At 38.6% G+C, this 19,005-nt stretch overlaps 2 protein-coding genes across 3 annotated transcripts in view; one reads left to right on the top strand and one right to left on the bottom strand.

Annotated features, from left to right (window-relative positions):
* The window catches only part of GLDC (glycine decarboxylase), a 45,037-nt gene extending 28,341 nt beyond the window's left edge, over positions 1-16,696 (top strand). Inside the window, exons 15-25 of the mRNA XM_027635036.1 lie at positions 380-522; positions 1,421-1,496; positions 5,757-5,882; positions 6,746-6,895; positions 7,340-7,452; positions 8,087-8,228; positions 9,841-9,952; positions 11,209-11,304; positions 12,638-12,810; positions 13,486-13,566; positions 14,538-16,696. Coding sequence (XP_027490837.1) covers positions 380-522; positions 1,421-1,496; positions 5,757-5,882; positions 6,746-6,895; positions 7,340-7,452; positions 8,087-8,228; positions 9,841-9,952; positions 11,209-11,304; positions 12,638-12,810; positions 13,486-13,566; positions 14,538-14,681 — 1,356 coding nt within the window. The 3' untranslated portion in view covers positions 14,682-16,696. The remainder of the gene's footprint in view (positions 1-379; positions 523-1,420; positions 1,497-5,756; positions 5,883-6,745; positions 6,896-7,339; positions 7,453-8,086; positions 8,229-9,840; positions 9,953-11,208; positions 11,305-12,637; positions 12,811-13,485; positions 13,567-14,537) is intronic.
* A 127-nt stretch (positions 16,697-16,823) lies between these two features.
* Positions 16,824-19,005, bottom strand: part of UHRF2 (ubiquitin like with PHD and ring finger domains 2) — a 79,201-nt gene continuing 77,019 nt past the window's right edge. For both annotated transcript variants that reach the window (XM_027635037.1, XM_027635038.1), the window contains exon 16: positions 16,824-17,882. In XM_027635037.1, coding sequence (XP_027490838.1) covers positions 17,736-17,882 — 147 coding nt within the window. In that variant the 3' untranslated portion in view covers positions 16,824-17,735. The remainder of the gene's footprint in view (positions 17,883-19,005) is intronic.

Below are 19,005 nucleotides of genomic sequence, written 5' to 3'. Positions count from 1 at the left end.
CCTGGTGATCTGCTGAGAAGGGAAAAGAAGGCAGCGAGAGAGAAAGAGAGAGGCAAATGTATTCTATAAGTCATTTCTAAGCTTTGGGGATAATCTCTTCATAATACTCAGATCTTAATATGTAATCCAGTTACCAAAATAAAAAGCTAAAATGTTAACATTAAATCAGTAAACATTAGACCTTGCTGAACCTCATACCACTGGCCTTGGCCCATTGATCCAGCCTGTCCAGATCCCTCTGTGGAGGCTTCCAAACCTCCAGCAGATCTATGCTCCCACCCAGATTGATAGAGTTTCTTCATAGAGTTTAACAAGAAAAGAGTTGTTTGCAAAGTATTTTGTTATAGCATTGTTTGTTTGTTTGTTTTCGTTTTTATAGCCTATTTCATGGAGAGAATTTGCCAACATCCACCCTTTTGTGCCCCTGGATCAAGCTCAAGGGTATCAGCAGCTTTTCAAGGATTTAGAGAAGGACCTGTGTGAGATTACTGGCTATGACAAAATCTCCTTCCAACCAAATAGGTAGGAATTTTTTTCTGAACATTAGCACCTAAACATGATTCCAAAACTTCTAATGAAAGTGTGTTAGCTAAAAACAGAAGAATTTTCTAAAATTAAATTTGCCTTGAATGCAAGATAATGAAAGCAAATAGTTTGGGTTTTTTTGAAGACTACAGCACCTTATTTTGTCTTGTGTCTTCTAAGAGTTTAAGGATTTGGTCTTTTAAATTTTTTTAATATTTCTTCCCATGTTTTCCTCTCTATGAATGTTTCTCCACCATTGCTTGTGTAAAATGGTGGTGTTATTGGTATTCTCCTGTGAGCTCAAAATAAAGATGTGAAATAGGAATAAGCTGTATGAGCTGTCAGCTATGTAATTGTTGAAACTGGTATTTGATGCACTAGGTTTGACTGAAGAATGCCTAGGATCTGCATGCTCACTGAAATAAATACAGCAGCATTAAATGATAAATGCAGCCTGTTTATGTCCATTAGCAGTTTTGATACAAAATGAGCAGCAAGAAATTACACTTAGGATTTCACTGAAAGACTTCTTATGTTTCATTGTGTACACTTTGTTATGCATTTCAGTATTAGTTTGCCTCTCTGTAACCAAGCGTGTAGTCTCCTGCTAGGTGCAGAAATGTGGATCAACTCCATCACCAAAAGGATTTAACATCATAGTGTAAGAACATAAAATGGCATAACTTTTACCATCTACTGTTTTCATCTACATCCAGTTGTTAATTAAGGCATGTCCATTTGTAGTTTAATCTAGGGGATGTGCTTCTTCTAATTTGCTGACAGTTGCCTAAAGTCATTGGTAAGGATTAGCGCTGAACAGTTTTGAAGTTTTGGCAGAGAGTTGGCACTTTCTGGTTTGTGTGCTGTGTAACAAGTGTTTGTGTTCCTCTTCCAGTGGAGCCCAAGGAGAGTATGCAGGCTTGGCTGCAATCAAAGCTTATTTAAATGCCAAAGGAGAACGTCATAGAACTGTAAGTGTCAACACTCACACTCATGTGGGGAAGAGCTTTTGGGTGGAAAGTGAAGAAAGGAAAGTTGATTCAGCAGCTGGGAGTCACCTAGACAGAAATCAGGTTGTGTATCCTCACCTGTGACAAGCTTTCAGTATTCCTTGCTTCCCTCATGAGTCCTGGGTACCATCTTAAAAGTTTTTACAGACAGTGAGAATGAGAAAGGGTACTATTTCTGGCATGGACAGACTTAACTTTCTCCATAGCAGCCCATATGGTGCTGTGCTTTGTGGTTAAAGGGATCTCTTGGCTACTGATGAACAGTGCTTTCACAGTGTTAATGCTTTTTCTTTATCCCACTGCCCTGCCCTGACCCTGTCCTTTCCCCAGCAAGGAGGCTGGATGTGGGCAAGAGGCTGGGAGAGACACAGCTGACCAAAGGGATATTTTATGCCATATAATGGCATGTGCAACAAAAGCTCAGGGAAAGGAGAACACAGCAGGGAAGGTCATAATTATGGCATTTTCATTCCCAGGCAACCATTACATGTGCTGGACATGTGGCCAGCCATGGGAAGTAATGAATCAATTAAGAGCAGGTGCTGATTGCTACCATGGTAGTGTACTGGTGACAGTATTGCACCAACCAAGATGCCCTGGTTACCATCCATCATCCATTCATCTACTGGAGAGCCAAGGAGGGATAAGCAAGACTTAATAACCCATAAATAGTCCTGTAAGACCAATGCAAAAAGTATGACAGTGAGTGGAAGTTAACAGTGGACTATCTGCCATCAGTGAGTGCTGCCACGTGTAACATCAAACTCCGGTATAAGAGAGGGTCAAAGGCAGCCAAGCAGTATGCCACAACTGATGCTGTAAAAGCATTTTTCCTTATCCCTTTGGCAGCAGAGTCTAGGTCAGTCTGTTTCTGGCAGTTTGTGGCAGTGTGTCCAGTACATCTGGAACTGACTGCCCAGGGCTGGAAGCACATCTCTACCTACCTGCCAGTCTTTGACTGATACAGACTGCCCTGGAACACGGTGAAGTCCATGAAAACCTGCAATACATGGATAGACACCATTGTATGGGGCAGCACAGCCCCACTGGAATCATCTGAGGAGGGGTAAAAATATCCCAGACCATTTGGAAAGCTGGTTTTGCCATAAAACTGAAGTATAAGAGATCCAGTTCTTGGGACTGAAACAGCAAGATGGTTGTCACACCCCTGGGAGTGCAGTCAATAACTGTGACCCCACCAGCTTTCCCTTCCCCAGAAAGGAACACAGGCTTGTCTAGACATTGTGGATTTTTGGAGAATGCATGTGTATGCCAGGTTACATTCAACTTGAGAGCCCTCTCTGTTGACTGACCTTAAAGAAGAATTATCTTGAGTAGGGTTCTGAGCAGCAACAGATCAAAGAGGGGATAGTTTGTGTGGCAGCCCTTGGATGCCTATTCAGGTGGGAACAACTGTGAGAAATGTACTCTACATTTCAGCTGTGGAGCCTTCAGAGTTTTGGAGCTGGAGGTATTGAGGATCCAAGGCTTACTGCACTCTGACTGGAAAAGAGATAACAGCAGTGCACTGGGGGGGTAATCTGCTTCAAAGGTTATTGGTACAGCACAGCTCTTCTTGCACTGTGATCACCTGTACTGCACTGGATATTCTGCATTATGAATTTTCCTACAATTAAATCTAATGCTTGAGGAAGAAATGCTTGTCTTATGAGGAAGCTTCTGGTATTTACAGTATCCTAGAGAAAATGTTCTGTGGCTTCACCACCCATTATTGTATCATTCTTCATAATAAATGCTTTCTCTTTTTTGAACTTGACATGTTACAGTTTCATCTAACACCCTCTCACTTTAGAAAGATGTTGAACAGTTCTTCATTGACATACCATGTTAATTCTGAGATTTTTTCATTTATCCTTGTCCATCCATATTTCTGTTCTTCTGGGTGGATTCTAGTTGTCTATCCTTCTCAAAAAAACCATCTCATAACTTTGATTATCTTCAGAGCTTCTGTGTTCCTTTCACTTTTTTCTCTATTTCGTTTCTTGTTTTTGATGCAGTTGCTTTCTTTTCCATCAACACTGCAAGATCTTTTGAGTAGCGATAGGTTCAAAACTAAGGATCACACTTTGGAGTTGTTAAGATTTGTTTTCTTATGTAATACTCTAGATCAGTCTGGTTCCAGTATATATACATTTTTGAATGTTGCTACTTTGGATTGTGAGTCCTTTTTTGAACTGTGAAGTCAGTTCTTTTAGGGACCGGGGGGAGGTTGGTATTAACAGGATACTTGGCATTTCACTCTGCGTCTCCATTATAAACCCAATTATGAGTAATTTTAAATGCTAAAGAACCAGCACAAATATATGTAATATTCTATTATGATGACCTTTCTTTACAGTGAAAACTGATTGGATCTTTTTGTTTCTTTCCTGTGTTTCCATGAAATATTTATCCACATGAACCTTGCCATTTACTCCCTTGGAAGTTAGTTTAGGAACATTTTTGGGACCACATCCAAAACTTCTTTGAAATCTGAGATTAGTTAGATCTTCTTCTTTCACACACACTCACAGAGCTGGCTTTAAACAGTTGAAAGAAACTCCTTAGTGCAATAATATCCATATTTTCTGAACCTGATTTTATCCTTCGCTTTGGGACTTCCTTGCCTTCTCAAAATGGAAGGGTTGTTGTCCTGATCTCCTGGGAACTATAGACTATATGTGAGGAAACTACCTAAAACTGAATAGTTAAATGTTGTCTTATTCTGTCTTTGTTTCTTTGTTGCATCCAGATCACCTCAAACTTCTTGGAAATCAGCCACTCTTTACAATTACAAGCTTTGTTTTGTGAGTAGTTTTACTCAAGGGGAGGTGAAATTAGGTTGACATTTTATTCCTCTTACAGTTGTCTTCTTATTGTCCATGTATGCTTTGCTGTTGCTCGTATTCTGTGCAAGATCCTTGGGCTTCTGTGAGTGTCTGTGATCCTTCTGTGCTCCAGAATACCCAGAGGTTGACTGCACAGGAGAGAGAGCCTGGAGGCGCTTGCAGTTACTCACATATTAAAGATTTCAAACGTTACAGTAAAATAAAGGTACCCGGGAAAAAATAAAATGAGAAAGCCTACAAAATGTTGACATTTCAGCTGAAGTGAGCTTTTCTCCTGAGCTGGAGAAAGTAACTAAACCAGCAGTTCAAGCTTCTTGCAGTTGGCCTCGTTTGGATATGGTGCCCTCTCGTGGGACAAAACCATGGACATGAACTGACAAGTCTCATCTCTCCACTTCGTTGCCTGATCAATAACATCTGTACCCAGCAGGACTGGGTGGCCATCTCAACTCGCTTTACATTTCTGCTATGCAGCTAAAATGGCTACAGATGTGGCACAGGGCTTCCTGGCACTGGGGCTGGGATGCCTGTGTTTCCTGTGTTCTGAAGTAATTAACATTTGTCTCAGCATCTTTATGGAACAAGTTCCATGAACCATCGTGCAGTTTCTCATGAAAACAAAGTGCCTTACAGCCATTTTACAAAGCTACGTCTGAGTCATTTAATAAACTGAGTTAAATCTTTCCAAGAGAACTATAATAGACAAATGTTTCAATATCCTCATTGAATAGAAGCAAAGGATTTGGGTTTTTTTAGAGAAGATATATTGTCTTTAGAAGGGGTAGAATTCCTAGTAAATGTCTGGATACATCCTGACCTCCATTTTCCTATCACTAAGAAGAGCCTACATTTATTTAAGTACTTCTCTTGTTTTCTTTTTACATGAACAGTATAGAGCATGTAAGTAGCTCTCTGAAACTTCTTATCTATAGCCAAAATATTTTGTTTTGAGTAGAATACACAAGAAAATGTTTTGAAAGTCAGCTGAAGTTGTTGTGGAAAATTTGTAATTAGTTTTTCCTTTCAAGTCATTGTATGTGTGGAGACTGATTACTTAAAAAAAGATTTAGTCATTTAAAAAAAGGTGGGGTGAGACAAAAGGACTTTAAATGTGAGTATCTGAGATAATATTCTGGAACTGCAGCCCTAAATATGATTATGTAGCAAATGAAACTTTTTAGATGCTGATACCTGAATGGATTAAAAAAAATCTAGGTGCATAGTTCAGTACAAGAGGTAATTTGCCAGTAAACATTACCTAAAGATTCCTTTTGGAAACTCTGATAATGAGATGTAGCCAAATGCAGACCATAATGCTTTAAGAATTTTTTAACTAGTTATACTTCAGCCCCTGCTTTTTTTCCCTTCTAAGGTGTGCCTTATTCCTAAATCTGCTCATGGTACAAATCCAGCAAGTGCGCAAATGGCAGGGATGAAGATTCAGCCGATTGAAGTGGATAAAAATGGGAGCATTGATATCTCCCATTTAAAAGCAATGGTGAGTATTTATTTATATTTAATTTTTAAGATAGGAACACTCCTTCTCTGAAGGTATTGGCAGCTGAATCACATTTTTCTTTGGGAGAAAATAGAGCAATAATAATGTTTATGTGCTTGGAAATGATAAGTAATTATTTTTCTTATTATAATTTTTTGCTCATTCAGCCACTAGCCATGTGGTACTTGTGAGATTTCTTTTGAGGATCTTTGATGCAGGAGTTGCTCAAAGAGTCTTTCTACACTCTTTTATAGCAGACCCTTTGGCTCACATCTAGTAGTAGAAACAAAGGAACCATGTTGATGAGTGTGAAGCATTTCAAACTGAATTTAGCCTTCTCTTAGCAAAGTTCAAGTCCACCTCTGCTGGGGAAGGTGTTGCTAGGCAACTTTTTTGTGTGTGTGTAGATTGGCTGCAGGTGAATCTTGGGATGCAAGCGATTAGCAAGACACATTTCCATATTTAAACAAACTTTTGTGGTTGTTGTAGAATTGTATTGCTGAAAGTAGGGGGAATAGCCATTATATCACATTACCTCTAAGGCCAGATAGTTCCCTTGGCTTGTCTGGAGGTTTCAGAAGTGACTGTTATATATATATATATGTGTGCGTGTGTGTGTGTGTTTGTGTGTGCCTTCTCCAATTTAAAATTCTGATTTATTGAGAAAACACTGTTTTTCCATAGGCATTGCTGAGGGAAGGAACCCAGTACACTTTGCTGATCATAAATTACTTTGATTATCTGCTGATAGACTTGTTTCCCACCTGTAAAACAGCTGATGACTTCAGTTGTATTTTTTTGTAAAAATCTAGAGAAGCTTTAGGAGCCTCACTGACCTTTTCTCTCCCTTTCCCTACCACCAGGTGGACAAGCACAAAGAGAACTTGGCAGCCATCATGATCACATACCCTTCTACCAACGGTGTGTTTGAAGAGGAGATTGGAGATGTGTGTGACCTCATTCACAATCATGGAGGACAAGTTTACTTAGACGGAGCAAATATGAATGCTCAGGTACAAAATCTCCTAGGCAGATTTATTACAGCTGGGAGTCCATGGAATAAAAATTGCACAGCAGTACTCAGTTCAGACCATAACACAGCTTCCTCACAAGGTGGCACAGTGCTTGGGGGAGGAGTGAGGTTTGCAAGAACAGTAATAAAAATTAGATGGCAAAAGTAAGTATCTTATATTTGGTTTGCTCTGAAATGTGTTGTAATGTGTATGAGTTGTTCATTGAAATTGGCTTAGTCTGCTTAACCTTTATCAAAGACATTCTTTGCAGACATAATTAAGAATTCCTAAAGCAAAAAGTTGTTTGCATCAAGTTCTTGTTTCATGATGCATCACAATAAACATAAAAATATACAGTCTTTTCCAACATGCTTTCCTTGAATGCATTAATAGGTCTTAAATGGCACATGAAGAAGGTTTTGAAACAGAGTATTCCCTTCACAGGTGGGTCTGTGTCGTCCTGGAGACTACGGCTCTGATGTCTCTCACTTAAATCTTCACAAAACCTTTTGCATTCCCCATGGAGGAGGAGGACCTGGAATGGGACCAATTGGAGTGTGGGTATCTCTATATTAATAGCCTTTCCTTAAAGAAGTATATATTATATATATATATCCCTTAGTGAATCATGCTTGGTGGTTCACTTCAGTACAGAGCTGCGAGTGGAAGAGGGATACTGTTGTTTGTAAACTTCTGTCTTTCTCCAGCATAGTCATGTGCTGATCTCATGAATGGTGTAGTTCACTCATGTTCTCAAACCCTGACTTCCATGTTGGCCTTTTAGTGTGCATGGTAGAGCTCCCTCAGCAATCCATTTCCTGAGTAAAAGCAGAGATGATCTGTGGGCTTTGAGGGCTGATGCTGTATGTAGTACAGAACGCAGAAGTGGAACATGAGCTGTGTGAATCTATTCTGTAGAGCATTCATATTTCCTTAAAAGAAAATAATCTTACTTGTTTCAAGAAAATAATTTTTATTTGGATAGCTCCATGAATATCTTGTGATAGGTTGAAAACTGAGTGCCATCCTCCATTGGCAGCAGTTATGTTAATAAACTTTGTTGAAGACATGGACCAGACTTCCTGGAGGACTGTTTGGAAGCAAGGTGAAGAGAAACTACTGCTGAAACTGTCCAGATGTGGTAACACAGAAACAGTCATTTAAGTTCTATAATCAATGTTTTTGTTTTAGGAAGAAACATTTGGCTCCCTACTTGCCTACCCACCCTGTCATCAAAATACAGCCGGATAAGGATGCATGTTCTTTGGGTACTGTCAGTGCTGCACCTTGGGGTTCCAGTGCTATATTGCCAATTTCCTGGGTGTATATCAAGGTGTGTAGACTTTTATAAGGAGTATCAGCTGAGGTTCTGTTTCTGTTTCAAGTGCGATGCCACTGGAACCACATGAACAGGTTTAAGAGCAACTCAGCATAAGATGTTTGCACAGACAGAAATGCAAGTGACTACAGCACAATCATAGATTATTTACATCCATCAAACCTCATTGTTTTCCAGTAGGACAATAGAACTGCCTATTGCCATCTTTTGCCATGGGAAAGGATGTTAGGACAAATGCTGTATCTGTGCAGCCTGGTTAACTCTTTTACATCTTGTCTGTAATAATTTTTGAGACAAGTGGACACCAGGCAGAAAACAGCAATCAGGTTTGCCCTCCTACTTTTTCTGACATAGAAGTTTTCATGTTTAAAAGCTACTTGGTAATTACTGTTCTTCCAAGAATATTTCTATTTGTATGCTGCAGTATTGTTATACTTCACATGTATGTAACTTTTCAATATCCTGAATTCCAGAGGATTTTACTGAATTTTAAAACTGAATTTAGTTTTGGCTTTGGATGTGAGACAGCGTGATCATGATCTCTGTAATTTGTTAATCCCTTGCAATTTAGTGATAAGCCAGCAAATATTTGGTTGCATATATGTAAGTATTTAGCCAAGAGAGATGAGTGTAGATTCAAATTCTGTTTGAGAGAAGGTGTGCTGGGACTCTCTAAGCAACATTTAAAGCTTTCAATGACAGAAAATGTTGGGGAATAGTGAACATAGGGGCAGTGTCGTTCAGGGTACTCTGTCGCCAGTTTGATACTCTAACCATGAAAACTTTCTCTGCTGAGGATACCAGCTCTCCCAGAATTCAAAATGAGCAAACATGAGCTGATGCAACTTACCTGGTGGCTTTTCAGCTGTGGGTAAAAATCACTTGTGACTGAAAGTTGGTTCCCATCACAGAATATTTAAACTGTAGTAAATCTTTAAGGGAAGATGTTTCTTCACACTGCAAAATGCCATCTATTTACACTGTCCTATCTTAAGAGGTTACCTTGAAGGATGTTTTGGCTTTCTTCTATGTCACCTTGACTTCTAAGTGCAATGTTAAGAAATTCAACCACATCTCAATTCCAGCATTGTCCTTTTGCAGTGATTTAACAGAGGAATAAGTGCATCTGTGTTCATTTGGCTCTGGTCTTTGTTAATACACAGTATCATCTGTGACATGACACCAGCAGGCAGAGTTTGAGTTGCTGGGATAATCTGTACAGACAGCACACATAGCTTTTTGGACAGCTCTCTGGATACTCTTTCCTTAGGATGGTGAAAGGGGCAGCCTATGCCTTTCGACATTATTGAGTTCTCACTTTTTTTTCTATTCACTTCAAAGCTTCACAGTTTGAGGAAAGGACATCAAGCTTAATCTCTTACACAGTAAACACTCTCATAAGCTATGTATACCACAGGTGTTTTCAGTTAATACCCAGAGCTTTTCTGTGAGTGTCGTGTGGAAAAGTGTAATAGCAGAGTGACTGCCGTAAAACTAGCCAGATGCATCAAGGTGCTGTTTTCTATCATGCTTGTCAGTGCAAGAGCACACTTGGCTTGCTTGGGAGTGGTTTTAGATCTGTTTCTTCATGTTATTCCTCTTTCAGACAATGGGAGCAAAGGGTCTGAAGCATGCTTCTGAAATTGCTATACTAAATGCAAACTACATGGCAAAGAGGCTAGAGAAGCACTACAAAATCCTTTTCAGAGGAGCAGAAGGCAAGTATTAGACAACTTTTTTCTTCTACAAAGCTTTTTTTTTGCCTCATGTAGAAGTTGGCTTGCAATATGGTTCTTTTTTAATGCTATGTGACATCTCAAACTTCTCTTGATGTTGTTCACAAGAAGTGAAATAACCTGCCACACTTCTTTTGAGGATGAAGATTTCTTCTGCAATGAAACTGAGACACTTGGAAGTAGAAGGAAAAAAATGCCTGCTTGTAATCAGATGAAATGACAACAAAAGATGGAGTATACCATCAGATAGTTCTCCTTTAAGTCTAGTAGCAGATTAATTAACAGTAGAAAAAGGAGAAGAAATCAAGTTGAAACCCAAATCCTCCATAACCAATGGCACTACAATTTAAGAACTGGAAGCAATTTTTGGACTTGTACTTTCCCCTGCATACTTTCTCTAAAAAAAAAATCCCACCAAATTTCCCTCATTTCAGCTCCTAGTTCATTTTTGTGAGATGGGATACAATCCCCTTGGCAATGCAAGGTACTTTAGCTACATTCTGGTTTCCTGTCATGGCTCTCCAGTCTTGCAGCAGGACAGAAGTAATGAATAAGAGGTGAAACAATTATCTGTAGAGTAACTATCAGAGCTTCTTTAAGCTGAAGAACATTGAGGAACATTTAAGTACAATATGTATGCTCTTTAAAATATGTCTTATATTTAATGGTGTACACATTGGCTCAACCTGCAGGTTGCACTTCAATAGAATATATTATTTCCTCATAGAAGTGAATGGAAGTTGCAAATTTTGAAAGATTCAGCAATGAGATGAAACAAGGTTCTCCAGGATCATGGATATAAATTTAGATAACTTTTGTCTTCAGCCTTTTTATAACATTAGATTTGAGCTTTGCTCTGGCATAAGATAAAACTGATTATCTTGATTAATTCAAGATAGCCTAACACCCAAATGGTGTTGGGTCATTGACAAATCCAGCTGGTTTTCAGAGTACTTGTAAATTGTAGGAGCTACTTTGACCACTCATTCCTGGTCCTGATCTTGGAAATCAGGCCTCTTCTTAATGTGACATGGGACCCAAAGGGCCAGTCATCATATACTGAGTTGTGTATCTCTTACCTGATAATTTCTCAGGTTTGAGTTTTTGCCCAAGTGGATAGTTTTGAATTTGTCTTTTTGCCATGTTCTCCACAAAACCAATCAGTAGATGGTTTTGGACTTGGTAGATGGCAGTGTCCTCCTAGTAAGTAAAGATAGTGTATACTTTTTCATTTACAGGTTATGTAGCCCATGAATTCATTTTGGATACGAGACCTTTCAAAAAAACAGCAAACATTGAAGCTGTAGATCTTGCTAAGAGGCTTCAAGATTATGGTAAGCCAAATGTCTATTTTTTAAAATAGCAGCGTAAGTGAAGATTTTCTAGATCTCTCTTAAAAGGAGACAGAAACATTCTAGTTCTGTGCTTACGGACACAGTGAATCTGTCGCAATCGTTTCAGGCCTCCGCATCTTCTTTAAGGGCTTGGAGAGAGAGTTGCGTCAATTGAGTTGTAGTAGCTACTTATGACTCTGCTGCTGCCTCACAGTTTTGTAAACTGCCCCTTCAATTACTGATTACATGACTCTGAACCACTTGGAGCAAGTGGGTTGGAGCCATGAGCTTAATAAGATTCCAAGAAAATGAAAAAAGAATATGAAGAAAAAATAAAGAGATACTGTTGAAGAAGGATAATAGGATTTATATATTTCCATCCTCATAATAGTTTGTGCAGTTTTGTACACATGCTCTGAAGAATCTGATTGTGAATGCTCTTTGGTTTCCAGACAAGAGGACCCATTTAACTGCTCAATCTGGTGGAACTGTGCTTCTAATGAATATGCATGAAAGCTGTTAAAACCCTAACCAGTAATACCTCTTCAGTGAAATAATCCAAAGCCTAGCTGTGATACTAAAAAACCCACCCTTCCTCCTCTTTCAAAGTGGGCTTTAAATAGCATGCACCACTTTAAATAGACTTTCCAGTAGGTAGTAGGTACAGAGCTACACAGATAAGTATAGTAAAGTTCTATCCTCTTCAGCCAAAAGTGTCACAAAACTGTACTTACAGGGCAGGCAGGAAATCTTGAGAGACCACCTTTTCTTTTTACCTGGTTTACCAGTGGAGAAACCTATACCTGCCTCATGTTGCCATTCAGCCTGTCCTAAGGAAGGACAGTGACAGAACAGTTCTACTGAAGTGAGCAGTAGTAACACAAATAACCAGAGAAATATATTTTGGGCTGAACAGTAACAAAGAAAAAAAAGAGCAGGTTTTTTTTTTAAAGTATTTCATTAAGTCAGTGTGTAACTCTATTGTAAATAATACAGTAGTGTTACCCTTCAGTGTTAAAAACTAAGATACTTGAAAAGTCTGTCTTACCTCTACAGTACACTGCCAGCATTACCAAGGAGTTCAGTCCTGTAAAGATTATTGTATAGAAAGGGCTGAATTTGTGAATCAGTTGATAGCTAATTATGTAATATATATTATGCATATAATATACATTTGCAATCGGACATGTCTATCTCGTATTGGCCTCATAAGTCACCAGCATGCCTATAACAAACGTGGATAGAGCCTTCCTAAATCTTCGTTTGCAAAGCCTAGCCATGATGATAATCTCATAACCTATTGTCAGTGACTGATTTCTTCTATTGTCATCAGGTTTTCATGCTCCAACCATGTCCTGGCCAGTGGCAGGGACGCTTATGATTGAACCAACAGAGTCTGAAGACAAAGCAGAACTGGATAGATTTTGTGATGCAATGATCAGTATTCGGCAAGAAATTGCTGAAATAGAGGCAGGCAGGATGGACGCCCAGATTAACCCACTAAAGGTAAGATGGCATGTACAGCAAGTTACCACCATCAGCTTAACCCTTTAGACTTCCTTGAGACTACATAAGCCTGCTTCCTGGTCTTTCAGTAATCTCAAAAATAACTGTGTGGAACAGTGAGCACAAGAATTTTTAGAAACCTTAAACTTTTTCAAAATTTGAATGTTGACTTTTTCAAGTTAGAAGCCTGGCCTTTACTGACAGAGCAGAGAAAGTTATTTCCACAAGCATGTAATCTGTATTTCAAGGCCACCTCAAAGCAATGAAGGAGAGATTCTTATTTATCTGCGTTAAGACAGGAAGTGGAAAGACCTTAACATTAAGAATAAAAGAAAGATTGAATTAATTATTTTAGCAGCAGCAGCACAGAACTGCTGTTGGCTCAAATTCTGTTCAAGTCTTGTAATGCTGACTTTTAGATACTGAGGGGATTTAGGGAATAGCCGTAAGTATATTCAAACCTTGGGAAGTATCTTCAAACCTTGGGAAGTATCTTCAGGCCAACTGAAAAAAATTTCAAATATTGACTTCCCTCCTGGTTTAGACTTGCCTTTTCTCCCACAGAAAAACAGAGTTCTCAAGAGACTCTCAAGACAGTAGTTATTTACATGTAGTAATGTGAATTTGAAGGAGATTAAGTAATTTCATATCCTAACTGTGTCTTTTTCCTTGTAGATGTCACCACATACTCTGAACTGTGTCACTTCTTCCAAGTGGGATCGTCCCTATTCCAGAGAAGTGGCAGCATTCCCACTGGTGAGTAAATAATGGGAACCTAGTGGTGTGGTAATACATAAATATGCTTTGTGCTCTGTAGTTTTTTGGTCAGTTGGAGATGAAGTAATGTGGTAAAAATAAAAAACTCAAGAGCAGTTTTTGCAGTTGCTGAGTTTTTATGTGTGCGAGCTCTGCCGCAGTTCCATTAGTTTTGTTCTTAAAGACAAGGAAAGATCTCAAAAACAAAGTCTCTACACATCAAGTGCAAACTTGGATTTTTAAATTTTAGCACTTCAACAATGGGCATTTATTCCTATTGGAAACAGCCTATTCAGTTCTGACATACTGCAACAGGGGCTCCCAGAACACACTACCATGTGCTGATGTTCAAAGCTCTGCTCAAAAGAACTTGGCTAAGGGTGTGACAGTGCCCCATGGTCAGCATGGGGCAAGCTACACCAGTGCAGGCCTGCTACAAATAAAGGTCACACTGAATCCAGACTCATCAGACTTCTTAATTGTTTCCACAGTTGAAACAGGTAAATGTGTAACAAACGTTCCACATCTGAAACTGAATTGCAACTCTACATATTGTTTCAAAGAGTAGGAATTCAACTGCACCAGTGGTTTGCCACCTTGCTTTATATATTATATTGTAACTATATACTGAACGGCACAGTAGTCTCCTGCACTTTTCATTGGTTCCTGTCTGTAAGCCAGCTATTCAAAGGATGATAAAGTTTTCTTTTATCCCGTAAAAACTTCTTCTTTGCAAGCATTTCTTAGAGGACATGGCTACACTTTTTTGGAAAATCTAAGCATTCTAACATGACTGCCACCTATATTATACAAGCTTGTTAACTTTCGGGGCCTGCAAATAGCTTTGAAGGTTCACTTAAAAAATCCACTTTTCCAGCATTTGTAATTCTTAAAAATTCTAATTGCTTATCATTTTGTAGATTTGCTTGGTAGAAAAATTAAGATTGGTTGGGTTTTTTTATCTGTCTTAGCCATTTGTGAAGCCTGAAAGCAAGTTTTGGCCCACAATTGCTCGCATTGATGACATATATGGGGATCAACATCTGGTTTGCACCTGCCCACCAATGGAAGCCTATGAATCTCCATTTTCTGAACAGAAGAGAGCATCTTCTTAAGACTGCTTCCAGCTGCCTGCATTTCTGACTCCATCAGGATGATCCTTTCCTGATTTCCTGGGGATATGTATACTGTGTATATTTTGGATAATCACCATGTTTGTTAATTGAATCACTGCGCAGTTAAAATGTAAATACAATCAGTAGGTGTAAACAAAATGTGACTGTTCCTCAGCAGTTGATGTTGAAGTTACCTTGATTCAGCCTTTTGTCTGTTTTGTGCTAAAGTTTTAACAATTAACACCCAATTTGCAAAGTGGCATGGAAGATATGGTTTAAAAGTAGAAAAGATGCAGATAGATAAGGCAATACTAATGAATATTAACTGCAGGGGTAATTGTTTACATTTTGTAAAAAAAATTATGAAGTAGGTTTTTAATTTACTTCACATATTACCACTAGCATTGCAAGTGTTAATATTTCATACTGATTTTTTTATCTGTCAGTGTTAGTAGTCTAATAAAACTGGTAAGAATTTTAAGTGTTGTCATGTTTTGGATGTGAACTTTTCAGCTGGATTTGTCCAGCAGAGCAGTATGAAATTATGAAGCTTAAGTTCTTATTTGTAAGAATTGCCACAGCAGTAACAGCTTCTACACAAAGGAAAATACTGTCAGAGATTAATATTTCAACAAATCTCTGATTTCTTCAATGAGCTAGAATGATCCATTTTACCAGGCAGTAACAAACTTAATATTTTTCTGTGTCATGTCAGTTTTTCCATGTAGTTTCATGTAGTCCTTTCTTATTCTGGAGAAGGCATAAGAGACCTCTTTAAACAGACTGTGAACTGCTCAGTATGACTTAGATCTTGGGTAACACAAGCAGGAATTTTGGTGAATGAGGAAACAGATACTGGGATAACATTTGGACCATGAGAGGACGGCACAGTTTTGCACCTTACAACCAGCCACTACTCAACCTCTTCCTGAAGATCCACATGCACTCACACCTGGGAACTCTTTCTGAAGTGACACAAATGACACTAGTGTTCACTGCACTTTTTAAAGTACTGTACTTTTATGTCCTTTACAGAGAAAGTTTTGGGACTGCAACTTTTCCATTACCTACCCTATGACTTTAATTACACAAAGAGACTGCATATGACAGGAAGGTTTAGGAAAGTTAGGCCAGATACCAGTTTTTATGTGAAAAGCTGCACCTACATCCTAAACCGCCTCCATACATAGTGAAGAAAATCAGAATTTTATACTCTAAAATTTAGTACTGAAAAGGGTGTCTTTCAGTAACTATTGATACAGCACTAAGGACATAAAAAATCATGAAAAAAACACTGCGAACTTGTAAAGTGACAGAAGGACAGTCTGTGTTGCCAATCTAACTCCACAGTCTTGTCAAGCTACTTCAATATTTGTTAAAGGCAGTTTTATGTTGCTCAATTATGCCTGCCACTGGAAAGATACATTAAAAAATTGGTTTACATATTTTTGTATTAAGCAGATAACTTCCCATTGTTGATCTCAAACTGACAAATTTATCTCATCAATTGGTAAAAATTACCAAATGGAAAACAAAGCACTAAAATATTTCACAACATTCAACTAAAAAGTGACAAGCCACAGGTCTGATGTGCTTACTGCACAGATGCAATGGCTTTTACAAAGGTAAAATTGCATCTGTTTTCCCCAGAAAACACTGAGCTACCTGTAGCACTGCTGTGGTTACAAGCTATCAGTGCGACCTCAATGCCTAGAGTGGGACTCTGCCTTACCACCACAGCTCCCAGCAAGTGCCGCCAGTGCAGGGAGGGCTCCCTCTGACTCTGTTACATGAACTAACAAGCTCCCACTGCTACAGAGTATGAGTGAGGCCGTGGACGTCAATGTCAGGTTGGTTTCTTGTTTGTGGTTGTTTCTGTGTTCTGTTTTTGTTTTTAATTAAGCGTTCTTTTCATTGAGAAATGAGTTGAATGTAAAGCTTCATGTTTGAAAAATAAGAAGGCCGCCTAAAGAAAGTGTTTTGTAATCTGAAAAATAAATTCTGTAGAAACCTCATGACTTAACTAAGCGGATAATAGTAAAAGCAAAATTAGCAACTTTTCTGAATCATAAAATATTTAATAAGGTATATTTTTGGGGGGGATATATTGTATATAAAATTTCAGATCACAATATGAAGCGATTTGAACCCTCTCCAAGCTAGCACTGCCTTTAATGCCGTGTAGATGTACTGCCACTAATACAAGACCTACTAAAAGCATACAGTTTAACTAATACAGAAGTGGCTTTTTTATATGAACTATTTTTTACACAACTAGAGTGTCTTGAATACCCTCTTTTAAGTGCAAAAAACACAGATCACTTTACACTAATGCAGCAACAATGCATTCATATTGTTCTCATTAGTCATTAGTAGTCAACTTGCATAAGATACAAGAAAAGCACAATGAAGCTCACAAAAATAGACTAAAAATCAGCCTGTTCTTGCAAAAAAATACAGCATAATAGAAGAAAAAGACAAAAAAGGGATTATGCACACCACAGAATTTGCTGTTATTTAATCCAAATGGCTTAAGTGCTGACTCTGTTTCTTTTTCCTGGTTTTTTATGGGTTTTTCTTTTGGTTTGGGTTTTGTTATTGGATTGGTTTTTTTGTAAATCAAACCACATGGACCAGGCACAACTAAGATTTAGGAGGCAGTGTGTAGCTAAAACGTCACTAACTTTTTTTGATCCCCAACATTGTTTAACACAATTTATTTTCCTCTGTCCTGAGGTAGTTACAAAAAAACAAATCATAAGTTAAGCATCAGCTAGGCCAGTAAGAGCTGACGCTTTCCTTTTTCTTTTTTTTTTTTTCTTTAAAAACTATTTGTTAACTGGCCAAAACTACTGCTGATGTTAAAAGACAGCTGAGAATTAGAGTTCTCACAACACCAAAAAATGGCTATGAGGGGAGGAGGGCTAGCTGCTTCAAAATGTGACAATGTATTGAGTCCCATCAGCCTGGCTGGTCCACTGTTGAATTTCCCATGTTTATTCTCCTTTACTGTCTCTAAAGTCACTGGGAGAAGTACAGAAGGATCTGAGCACATCATCGTCCTTTACTGTAACCAGGAAAGAACTGGTCCAGTAGTGTCTGCAGTATCTTGTTGGGGACCATGGTGTAGCCCTTTCCCAGGTCATAGCGGCAGGCAGGGCAGGTGAAGACTTCAGCTCTGAAGGAGCGCTGTAAACAACTCTGAGACATACAAAGACAGAGAAATAAATTGTGAGAACTTTGTTTTACACCAACAGTTTAACCAGCAGAAACTGAGGAATCACTGTTAACCAAAATCTGTTGTACTACCAGAAAAAGGGAAGTCATTGCCAAGCCCTTTGGTGCCTGGCTCTGCCTCTGTGACTAAAATGTCCTAGCAAAGGAACTATTCTCTTTGCTGGGATGTGAAACACTGAGCTTGGGAGGAATTGAAATGAATCACAACTGCGGCTTCCCCTTCATTTCCACGAGTGCCTTCCCGTGATTCACATCTGATTTTCAGCTTCCTTATAGATGGCTTCACAGATTGCTACAGTTTTCCAAACTTTAATTTCAAGAGGAAGGTCAATACACTAGGTATACTGTTTACGTAACAATCTCCATCTACCCCATCAGAATAGTTTCAGTTAAGCCTTACAGATATATGTAGAATAATACAATCTCTAGCACATTAGCATCTGTGCTATCATCCTTACTATGTTACTGCTGACAGCCCAACCATGTGAGCCGAATATCAGAAATTTATCACGCAGATCTGTGCTCAAACAGCAATAGCAGCTTACTATCAAACTATTCCTTACAACTTTAACTAGATGTTATATTGTATTCACAAATATCTGCCGACATCTTCAAATGTTGTGCTTTCTGGGTGTGTTGCTGTGTAGCTTTTTGTTCTTTTTTTTCCCCACGGTTTTCCAATTTCCATAATCCTAAATATTAACTCCTTCAAAATACATCTTATGTTTTTTTAAGGAGACATAATCATTCTATGTGTGCAGGCCATGCATAACAACACCATGATTTTTACTGGAGTGATACATACCTTCCTGAACAGCAAACTCACATTATCAAATACAGACTAAGATGATAACAGCCTGAGTTCTTTTAGGCTCTCAGGTAGAAATACTAGGAATGGCAGGTACCATTCAATATGCACAATTCAGCAAATGATTCTGTACACACCAGTGCTACAAAAATTAACTCTAGTACAAATTTACTCCAAACTCCTTACATTATATCCAGCTGACCAAGATTCTAAGACACATGAGTAATAAATTGACTGCTATGGCCCTCCTACCAAACATAACCAATACCAAGAATAACA

This window comes from Corapipo altera, unplaced genomic scaffold (assembly GCF_003945725.1).
Source record: "Corapipo altera isolate COAL_440 unplaced genomic scaffold, ASM394572v1 61411, whole genome shotgun sequence".
Classification (NCBI taxonomy): domain Eukaryota; kingdom Metazoa; phylum Chordata; class Aves; order Passeriformes; family Pipridae; genus Corapipo; species Corapipo altera.
This window is presented reverse-complemented; position numbering and strand designations above follow the sequence as displayed.